Source organism: Rhagoletis zephyria, unplaced genomic scaffold, assembly GCF_001687245.7.
Source record: "Rhagoletis zephyria isolate East Lansing unplaced genomic scaffold, Rhagoletis_zephyria_1.1 Rzeph_scaffold_00623, whole genome shotgun sequence".
Taxonomy (NCBI): domain Eukaryota; kingdom Metazoa; phylum Arthropoda; class Insecta; order Diptera; family Tephritidae; genus Rhagoletis; species Rhagoletis zephyria.
The window spans coordinates 188,028-199,885 of record NW_016157707.1 but is presented as its reverse complement, the minus strand read 5'-3'; the positions used below and the strand labels follow the sequence as shown (position 1 = coordinate 199,885).

Below are 11,858 nucleotides of genomic sequence, written 5' to 3'. Positions count from 1 at the left end.
CATTGTCCAATCCGACGAAGCGTGACGACAGAGTGGAAATATCTTTTGGCGACCACGCTTCCTTGGACCCGGAGCGATGCGCGAGCTGTTTTAGCCGACAGTTCATACTGCATCCTCCGGCGGGCAAAGCCAAACGTCGAGTGACCACAAACTGCCAACACCAAGTGCGCCTCTTGTTTTCACCTGCGGTGAGGTTAGGGTAGCCATCGGGAGGGCGAAAGCCTCCAAAGCCATATGACCCGAATTTGTATGTTGATGCTGAAAAATTTGGGTCCGGCGGGTCTAACCAAGGTCCTCAACCTGTCTATTGCCACTCTCACCATTCCAGACATCTGGAAAATGGGGAGAGTGGTCCTACTGCTTGAACCGGGGAAACGGTCCAACAAAGGAGATTGTTGTTGTTGTTGTTGTGGTAGCGGCACTACTAAGCCCCGCCTTTTTCGGGTCTACGTTCAATCATTTTCGTCAAGCTCAACTAACGAGAGGCCCAGGAAACGAGCTGTTTCAATGGGTTCGGACCAGAGGGAGAGGGGTGTTACCTGAGTCGGATTGAGCTGGCATGTTAAGAGGTGGTTGGTGTCGTGGGGGGATTCTCCACATGCCGGGCACTCATTGGGGATATTGGGGTCGAGTCTGGACAGGTAGCTGTTGACGCGGCTACAGTATCCAGACCGTAATTGAGCCAGGGTAACGCGGGTCTCTCTTGGCAGTTGAAGCTCCGTCTCTTCTACAGGTGGTGATTGGGCTCCTATTACGGCATTCATAGGTCGAGAGGCGAGGTAGGTTGGAACTGACTCTCTATGAATGTCGTTGATGGCTCGTCTGTATGTCGTCGGGTCCAGTGGTTGGTCTACGTACTGTTGGACTGCGTCCTTGTACACGAATAGGTGCCCCCTGACGTGCCTGGGCGGAGGCTCCTCCTGNAAAGGCTGGAGAGATAGTCGTTCACTTTTGAGCAGAGGTCATCAATTCCATTCCCGGACGCCCAAATCGAGCAATCGCCAGCCAATGAGATCAGGGAAACTCCCTCAGGTGGTTGAGGAAGCGTCGAGATGTAGAAGTTAAATAGTAAGGGGTAGAGAACACCACGTTGTGGAGATTCTTATCGCCCGATAACCTACCTTTCCCCGGTAACGAAGCCACTAGAGGCCCTTCTACTCTCGCACTACGCAAACACCTGACCCCAGAGAAGCATCAGCATGGGTTCCGTAAAATGCACAGCACAAATTTAAAGGATGCTTTATTTTTCTGATCCATTTCATAAAGCCACTTTAAAAATAAAGGTGCCCATAAAGGTACTTTAGTTAAATACCCAAAATGGAAATTTAAATCGACACAAAGGTCCCTTTTGTAAGAAAAAAAAGTACGTAATTTTCGTAGTATAATAACATACAGTATCGGTCATATCTATAGCACGCCATTTCAAAGCGATATTGTGTGCCATTTATGTTTATTTAATTATTTTTAAGAATTTTCAATTAAAATATAGTTCATTCTCAGACAAACCCCATATAAACCCAAATTTAACAATTTGTAGAAAACTACAAAAAAGTGCAACAAATTTGCACCTAAATTTCAAAGTTTTTTCTCGGAAGTGTTAGAATTTTTTTGAGTGCAGTTTTTTAGCCCCTTCAATTTTAGTCTGATAATCTGCNGTTTCAAAGTTTTTTCTCGGAAGTGTTAGAATTTTTTGAGTGCAGTTTTTTAGCCCCTTCAATTTTAGTCTGATAATCTGCAAGATTCAAGTGGCTAAAAGTCACCGTTGATTTTTTTAAATTTATTTCGCCGAAGGTGTTGTGGATTTCTTCCATATACGAATAAATTGAGTTTATTCATTATATGGAAGCCAATGTGACAAAAAAAAATCTAAAAAATTAACGGTAATTCGTAGCCACTTAAAGTTTGCACATTATCAGACTAAAATTGAAGGGGCTAAAAAACTGTGTACTCAAAAAATTTCTAACGATTCCGAGAAAAAAGTTTGAAATTTAGGAGAAAATTTGTAGCACTTTTTTGTAGGTTTCTACAAATTATTAAAATTGGGTTTATATAGGGTTTGTCTGAGAATGAACTATATTTTAATTGAAAATTCTTAAAAATAAATAAATAAACATAAGTGGCACACAATATCACTTTGAAATGACGTGCTATAGATATGACCGATACTGCAGCAGCTGCAATTTTGCCGGGATAAGCATTGCCAACTTTGTTATTTTCATTTAAATGAACCTTTTGTTATTATTCAATTGCCATTGTATTATGAAAACACTTCTTGTTTAAAGTGCATTTAAATGACACTTTAACTAAAAGGAAACTTTTGCAAAAGGGACTTGTAAGAGTTTCATTACGAAATTGGCCCTAGGGGCCATAAACACTCAGATAACTCTGGCCTGAACCGAAAACGCCCCTGTGAGAGAACGATTCTAGTAGCGCTGGGCCTGTCAAAAGCTTTTGACACCGTCAGTCACACCACGCTACTGGAAGACTTTGAGGCCTCCTCTCTCCCACAAGGACTAAAACGGTGGTCTGCGAATTATCGACATTCGTCAGCAATATTTAGGGACAAAACTAGCAAACCGAGAAAAATTAAACAGGGTGCACCACAGGGTGGTGTCCTATCATCGCCATTGTTTAATTATTATATTTCAAAGCTACCTCAACCATCAGAGGGAGTCTTATGCTGACGATTGCTCGATTATGGCGTCTGGGAATGGAATTGATGACTTGTGCTCGAAAGTAAACGGCTATCTCGCTTAGCTTTCTCACTTCTTCACTGCACGCAGCCGACGACGAAATCATCGGCAACTTTATTCACCACATGGACGAAGGAGGTCAGACTGCAACTGGGTTTTCACGTCGATGGCGAAACAATACAGACAGTGAATAAACCTAAAATCCTCGGAGTCACCTTCGACAGTTTGCTCCTTCTCCTCGTACACAACCGCAATTGTCAAAAGAGTACAGAGACGCAACAATGTCCTCAAGTCGCTGGCCGGCAGCATTTGGGGCAAAGGCAAAGAAACGTTGTTGGCAACATACATGGCAATTAGCCGGCCGGTTCTAAATTATGCAGCGCTAGTGTGGTCGCCGGGGACTAGCAGGACGCATTGGATGAAGCTACAGGGCACTACAGCGACGGGGTGCCTTCTGATGTCGCCCCAACACCACGACGAGGCCTACATGCTCCCAATTAAGGAGCATAAACAATGCTCTGCAAGCAGTTTCTTGTAGGGAACCACAGACGTGGTCACTCAAATAGGTCGGTCTCAAGTTATGTGGACCCTCGACTTGTGAATGCCGTTCTGTGCACACAACCACATGACGTGGACGGGACAGAACTTTGTCTCCCTCGGGAGACCCGCCCCAGAATAGCCCAACTTCGATCTGTTATTGCAGCAGGCTGAACTCATACCTGAGCAGAATAAACGAGGATGTGCCCAACCAATGCCCGGCATGTGGAGAGCCGTCACAAGACTCAGGGCACCTCTTCGCATGCCCCAAAACCCCATCCAGCTAACGCCCCTGTCCCTATGGACAGATCCTGTTGAAGTTCCGCACTTCCTGGGCCTCCCCTTAACTGAAACAGACGACAACGTTGATGAACGTTCCCACGACAGTCGGGTCTACGTAACCGGAACGACCCAGATTTATATCTGGCCAAGGACTGTCACTTCAGCAACACTCCCCAAAACTCTATGGGGAACTTGTATGCTGCTACAACAACAACAACAACAACAACAACAACGTTGATGAACGTTCCCTCGACAGTCGGGTCTACGTAACCGGAACGACCCAGATTTATATTTGGCCAAGGACTGTCACTCCAGCAACACTTCCCAAAAACTCTTTGGGGAATTTGTATGCTGCTACAACAACAACAACAACAACAACGTTGATTAATGAACCGACGTTGTTGGATGAACCGAGCCGCTACAACAACAACAAATAAGTTTATGTTTCCATGGTGCTGTCATTTATGGTAAGCTACTTTTAACCATTCCATTGTTCATATTTCCACTAAAAAGGGTCCAAATTACAGCAACCTCCTAATATCTAAATTTCCTAAAAGGCCAGATATAATATTTAGTATTTCGTGAAACACTGCAGATAATGCCACATTTTTTCGCGGTAAGTTAATTTATGGTATTTTAAATCTATACACACTCGTTAACAGCTCTGCTAATACGATGAAATAATGGCCCTATTGTGTATGGCGACTGATACCCAATGGGCAACCATATACAAAAATTCGCATTACGTATGGCTACTAGCTATTGACAGTCGGCTACTGATCTAGTAGCGGATTTTTTTTTCGCTGTCGACGATTTTGTTATTTGTTCACATAAATTGTTCAACACATTGGAGCAAAGTTGCCAACGAGCAATGTTATAAGGCGACCTACAAGGCGAATTAATATAAGATGATAGCAAGAGTACAAAAACAAAAATTTACATTATTTTCTTTTTGCTTTGGCGGCATAGACTGTCAAAATCTGTAAGTGTGTGTGGAAATGCAAACAAAATTGTTCCATTTGACAAGAAGCAGTGAGGCGAAACACATACACAAAATGAGCTGATCTGGTACCACCACCTTATATAAATTCGTCTTGGCGACGTACATATCGCCATACCATATTCAAAAGAGGAAAGACTCAAAATTTGGCATTTTTAAGCGACTTCAAAAAAAGGAGAAGGTTATCAGTTCGTCGGAATATTTTTTTTATGTATGTTACCGCATAACTTTGGACCACGTTAACCGATTTTGATAATTCAAGGGTGGTCCCATACTAATTTTGTTTAGATCCGATAATTGGATCGTGAAGAAATTAACGATAATCTTAAATTTTTATATGAGAATTGAAGTCGGTTTTGCTTTTTGCTCAAAAATTACTTGTTGAAATTGTGCGCTCGAGAAAATCTTACGAGGTGGTGATACCGGATCCGCTGATTTCACGGCGCATGATGTGTTTGTTTAGTACTTATTGTCAATGAGCGTATAATTTGTTATTGAAGTTTTTGTTTTTGTTCTGCCAACACCACCTAGTATGTATTCGCCTTACGCTGGAGCAAATTTTTGTTACAATTTAGGTAGTCTCTCTTGCCCATTTGATTATCATGTGCTAAGAAATAGTTTTACGTATTTTCTGACAAACGTGTAATTTTAAGTTGTGCCTCTTTTGAAGACGATGTGCGATATGTATATCGTATGAGATTGTATTGTACCTCCCAAGCTTATAAAAATAAAAACTATTCACCGTTGATGGATCTTTCATGACGGAAGCTGTCAAGCCCGCAGCACTGGAACCTTTTCCGGAAGTATATACGCCGATTGGGGCCACTTTTTCAACGAACTTTAAAAGCTGTGACTTTGCAGTTCCAGGGTCTCCTAGTAATAAAACATTTATATCGCCCCGCCTACTCAGTCCGTCAGGTAATCTCTTTCTAGACCCGCCAAAAAGCATACAAGTTATTGCTTTTTTTATGTCTTCTGATCCAAAAATACTGGGAGCCAAAGATTTGGATAATCGATCATAAATATCTGAAGATGCTGCCATCCTGCGAAACGTTTCTTCTTCTTCCGTTGTCACATTACTGTAACGAGATATTGCACCAGATCCTTCGGTGTCAACTGTTATCCCTACAACGCGCATGTAAGGCGCACGAACTCCTACAACGGCTTTCTCTCGGCCATCTTGTCGGGATGGCTTTCCAATTTTTCGAATAGAATAAATACCTTGTATAAGAGCCCTGTTACCTGGTACAACACGTTCGCACAATGATCTCTCGCAAAATAGTTGTAAATGCCGAGGTATCTCTCCTTGTGGTACAAAATCAGGCAACTCTTGTAATTTCAAAAGTTGAAAATCCACACACTTACATTTGTCTGGCATTACAAAGAATGGATCTAATGGGCATTGGGGACGTCCAGCCTGATCCGAGGTACACTTTCGAGGAAGTGCAAAGCCTTCTAAACCAGGATTTACTTTCAAATTCGGCAAGACGGTGCTACATGACTGGCACATGATCGACATTCTAGTAGCCTTTGCCTTAATACCTGACGCAGAGACAATAATTCCAGCAATTTTTACCAATTTAGAAACACTGTCTGATTTTAAATCACGCACATTCGTTGGATTAGCTTTGGAAGAAAGTAATATTTGGATATCATGCAACTGTTCTTCAAGTTCAGGTCTGGGAGATGTTATCTCATCTGCGAACTCTCTGGCGGCTTCTTCAAATATTTGTAAATGTTCAGTAGGTTGCTTATGCAATTTATCTGCCAAAACCTCGTCGTAGCCTGTTAAGTCCTCCAGTTCGACTTCCAAACAGTAACGTCCATTTAAATAGTTTCTTTTTAATATATCTCTAAAAAAAACTAAATTTAGCTTTTCAAACTTTGAAAATTATGGGGAACTAGTGCAGAATAATGCCCGTTTTTCAAAAATTCCCCTTTGCTCCTCCATATATCGAAAATATGTTTGCCACATAAAACTTGTATACCATTAAAATCAGAAAATAATTGCGGACCACCGGGTACGGTTTAGTTATTTGTACAACGATTTTGGGTTGCTGAGCCCAAGCGCATGATCTGGATCAAAAAATTTTTACACACTTATAGAAATATTCTGTTTTATTTAAAAAAAAATTTTACATCTGTTGACTAATTTATTAATAATTTCGGTTTGAAATATCGTATTTTTTGCAAATTTCCGAGCTGAGCAGTCAAACAGCTCCCAATGGGTCTGTGGGTCGCAGTGTTGCCAACTTTTGCATTCTTGAAACCGGGACGCACAATAAGTCTCTTTGGTTGGTTCTCGGGGTGTTGAGAGTCAGAGCGAGTAATATTTGCTTCATTCTAGCCCGATGTCGCCGGACTATTTTTCCGGGCGAGTTTATGAACATTGTCAAACTGCCAGAAGAAGAGGAAAAATTTTAATCATTCAAATTTTAGCTAAAAGTTTCGTTCCTCAACTTTTCTGGATAAAACTGTCAAAAAGCAAAATTGCTCTCAGAGAAAGAGAGCAAATCCAAAATGTACGGAACGCTTTTCGGGTAAAAACTGGTAAAAGTGTCAAATCCACCATGGACGCCATTTTTTGTTTACATTGCAGTTTTTTATTATTTGGCGATCTGTTAAATTATACGCAAATACACATGCAAATTAACAAAAATACTTACAAAACTTGATATTCTTCTATACGATATATTAATTAAAGTGAAAATGTAGATGTATGTACTTTTGTTTTTGCTTACTCGACTTTCAATTTGTTTGAACAGCTGATGGTTTGACACTTTACCAGATTTTACCAGCAAATATTCTTCGGGTAAAATAACTTCTGTCAAAGAGAAGACCGATTCTACTCTCCCATTTTTCCCTACTTTGCCAGAGAACCGAGTACGGGAACGCTTTTTGGTAAATTTCTGTAAAGTCTTGCAAATTCTTGCGAGTTAGGGAACGCAACTAATATGTGCATATTTAGCTGTTTTTCTTTGATTGATAAGTGAAAAAATATCAAATGAACCATTAGTTTAACGTTATTGTGTTTGCTGCCGCTAATCTTAAATTTATAATTTTGTGCGATTGGACATTTTAAGCCCTTCCGTGACTGCCGTCCGTATCAACATATGAAATTGCTGTTGCTAGAGAGAGAGATGCAACGACGTCACCGCCATGCGGTAGTTTTTCGTTAACTGGAGAATCCCTTAAGATAGGTCGTATCAGCTGACACGGTCTGTGGTTTTACGTCAGTGGCTGGTTGTGCTCTTAGTTTCGGGCACGAAAATAGGCTTTTGCGTTCCCGTGGTGGTTTTGGGCAGTTTATTCACTTTTGTGAGGGCATTTCGTACTTAGATAGATATATAGTTGAATAAAGCATTGTGACAAGTCGGTCTATTATGCCGTCAGCTCATCACGGTACCTCACCTAGGTAGAGTGTAGTGTATGTGGTCCCCTCTTGGCCATAAATTTTGTACTTACGCTCATTTGTTCAAAACTAGCCCGAAAATGTAAAAAACAAACCTAATGATAGGAAAAAGGGTAGGCAAATTATACCACACTGTCTCGTTCTCGAGATCAATAACTCGTAGTAACGCCAGTTGCCAGATCTAGTCACAACNTTCAAACATATTTTACTTCGCATCAATCAATTCGAGGTTCGCAGCGTAGAGGGGATGTGCGTAATCCGAGACGCCATTCTTGCTCATCCTGTAGCTCGGGTTCTACCCGTTATTCACGCTCGAGAGTNTTACGTTTTGTTGTGCTGATCTAGTCGCACGTGTTCTTACTTGTTAAACAGAAAAATAGCAGAGGAATACATAAACCAGCAAAAATGGATGCTTCGCAATCTGTTCTGGCCGATGCTATGCGCAGAATTGCAAAACTGGAGAGGGATGCTGAAGGTCGAAAGAGCGACGTANCGAATCTTTCACCAAACGGGCCAAGACAGCCTCAACGTTGGAGAAAGCAGGAAAAGACATCGTCAGCTATCTCAACAACTGCAACTCCGAAGCCAGTATCAGGCTATAAGCCGAAGCAATATTTAAACTCGAAACCCCGTCAGGAAGTACAACCAGAGGAAGAGCTACCTGACAGGGGGCAATGTATCTCGGAACAAAACNGAGCGACGTAAGACGCGAGTATCGTCAAAACAGACGAAAGGGTCGCAGGTCTGTTCATCGAGACTCCAGTTCAAGCAGCCATTTTACTTCGCATCAATCAATTCGAGGTTCGCAGCGTAGAGGGGATGTGCGTAATCCGAGACGCCATTCTTGCTCATCCTGTAGCTCGGGTTCTACCCGTTATTCACGCTCGAGAGTGAGTTTGTGGAAATGCTAATAGAGTACGCTACATGGATGATCATCGAAATTCTGATCAAAATGACGGAAAGCGTATCTCGAAAAGAACGACACCTCAACCAGTATAAACAATGAACCCCGGCGAGCGTGACCTGCGAGCACCGACACGGGCGTCAGGCAACTCACCTGACATTGTTCATAATCGCTCGAATTTCTTAACTTCAGGAAGTGGAGTAGGCGAACAGTGTGCCGAGCCGGCCAAAGATTCGGGTCTGTCGCCGGGGTCGCCAGACCGTGAAGTGGTCTTGTCGGACTCCACGTTGGCATTTATTGCTCCAAATACTGTAACACACAGACAAGGGCTGAAGATTTTTCAACAATCGCAGAAAAGTGGTTAGCTCTAGCAAGGTCAGGGCTACCACCAGAGGGTAGAGAAGAACTTTTAGAAAAATATCCAATACCGGAAAACTGTCCCGGCTTGGGTGGTCCAGCTTTAAACCCAGAGCTGAAATTAACACTGGCGCCGCATGCTCTCCAAAGAGATAGTTTTCAATTAGCGCTTCAAAACCAGCTTGGTGCGGCATTAAGCGCTTTGGGTCAAGCATTTTCAAAAACATTGAAACAAGACCCTGAAGATGAGACAAATAGGGCCGTTAATGCAGCTCTTGGAGACGCAGGCAGAATTTTAACAGACTTGCATTACAAGCTATCTACAACCCGGCGCTCATTTATATTGCCTGGTCTAACCTTATTGTCCAAAAGTGTTGCAACAGAGGGTCCAGTGGACACGCTCCTGTTTGGTGAATCTTTCACCGAACGGGTCAAGACAGCCTCAACGTTGTAGAAAGCTGGAAAAGACATGCTAAAGACATCGTCAGCTATCTCAACAACTGCAACTCCGAAGCCAGTATCAGGCTATAAGCCGAAGCAATATTTAAACTCGAAACCCCCTGTCAGGAAGTACAACCAGAGGAAGAGCTACCTGACAGGGGGCAATGTATCTCGGAACAAAACAGGCCATCATCGGAGCAGGAATCGCAGCAACTACCGTCGCTAGTTAAGGTATGCATAATTGCAGGGCGGTTGAAATATTTTATAAGCCATTGCCGACAACTTACCTCAGACGTGATAGCATTGCAGGCTATAGCTGGATATAAAATTTCATTTTGCTCAGGTGTATATCAAAGTCAGGTACCCAATGAACCTCATTTTAACGATGAGGAGATCGCTGACTGTGAAGCAGAAATTAAAAATCTTCTGAGGAAAGGTGCAATTAGTGCATGTAACTAAAGTGAGGGTCAATTCGTGTCGTCATAATTTTTAATTGGAAAACCTAGTGGCGGGAAACGCTTTATTTTAAACTTGAAAATGCTAAATAAATTTATTGTTGCTCCTCATTTTAAGCTCGAGGATTGGAAAACGGTAACACAAATACTTTCAAGAAACGCTTTCTTGGCCCCCATTGACATTGAGGATGCATATTTGCTGATACCAATTCATGAATGTTTCCGAAAATTTTTGAGATTTATGTTTACAAAACAGTTGCACGAGTTTAATTGCTTACCTTTAGGTCTATGGGTGACTCCTTATATATTTACCAGAGTAATGACCAGTCGTCAAAGAGTTACGGTCGAGAGAGTGGCAATCAGTCGTGTACCTTGACGATATGCTCCAATTAGGAGATTCAGCTTTACTCTGCGGAAAAAACATCGCGGAGACGACGTCGCTTTTGCAAAAATTAGGTTTCAGGAAAAACTGGCTAAAATCTCAATTAGAACCGTCTCCGATCTGCAAGTTTTTAGGATTTGTATGAGTCTTCCATTGGAGAAACGAGAAAAAATCAAAATATCAGCCAAAAACCTGAAGTCAATGTCTGTGGTGAAAATTACGTTTCTAGCTCAATTTATAGGTTACCTTATCGCAGCCTGTCCTGCAGTTCAATATGGAATGCTTTATACAAAGCATCTTGAGATAAAAAATTTTAGCTCTTAGAAAAAGAAACGGTGATTACGAGCAAAAAGTTCATATTGACTCTTATTTGCACGAAGATCTTGATTGGTGGATGTTGTTGTTGTTGTTGTAGCAGCATACAAGTTCCCCAAAGGGTTTTTGGGGAGTGTTGCTGGAGTGACAGTCCTTGGCCAGATATAAATCTGGGTCGTTCCGGTTACGTAGACCCGACTGTCGTGGGACTGATTGGTGGATCAATAACATCCCATCAGAGAATGGAAATTTATTTTAGAAATTTTCTCCGATGCCTCGCTTTCTGGCTGGGGAATTTCATGCGCAGGCAAATACTCGCATGGTTGGTGGAGTGATAGGCAGAAGCAAAACCACATTAACCTGCTTGAATTACAAGCCGCTTTCTACGGACTCAAATGCTTTGCTGCTGACATAGTCTGCGGAAATTTTACTCAGGATAGACAACTCTACCGCGATTAGCTATATAAACAAAATGGGTAGTATACAATATCCGAAGCTGTCGGCACTTAGCAAAGAAATTTGGCAATGGTGCCAACAAAGAAAGTTGTGGATTCAAGCCACGTACATTAAATCATCCCAAAACATTGAAGCTGTTAGAGAATCGCGCATAATATCAGGAGAAACGGAATGGGAGCTGGTAGATTATGCTTTCAAGAAAATTGTGGCGAAGTTGGGCCAGCCAAGAATTGACTTGTTTGCAACAAATGTTAACACAAAATGATCAATTTTCTGTTCTTGGTTTCCGGATCCGGAGGCTACAAAAATAGATGCCTTTACGACAGATTGGGCTAATCTGGAGTTTTATGCTTTCCCTCCGTTCGCGCTTATTCTAAAAGTGATCAGGAAAATAATGAATGACCAAGCAGAAGGCATTTTGGTTGTACAAAACTGGCCCTCACGACCTTGGTTTCGCACGACAGCCGGTTCTACGTACCGGAATGACTCGGGTTTCACCCGACCAAGGGCTGTTGTTTCGGCGATCTAACCCCGTTTAGGTCGGCGAAGTATCTCAGAAGTTGTCCGTCCATAGGGCTACATTCACTACGTATTCTCCTACTCAGGGCTGGCATCGAGTCAAAC

General features: G+C 42.2%; 1 protein-coding gene across 1 annotated transcript in view; it reads right to left on the bottom strand.

Moving 5' to 3' along the window:
- Positions 1 to 4,860: 4,860 nt before the first annotated feature.
- LOC108360754 (Minichromosome maintenance 5) overlaps positions 4,861 to 11,858 on the bottom strand; it is a 57,221-nt gene continuing 50,223 nt past the window's right edge. The window contains exon 2 of the mRNA XM_017613175.1: positions 4,861 to 6,365. Within this exon, the coding sequence (XP_017468664.1) occupies positions 5,120 to 6,365 (1,246 nt within the window). The 3' untranslated portion in view covers positions 4,861 to 5,119. The remainder of the gene's footprint in view (positions 6,366 to 11,858) is intronic.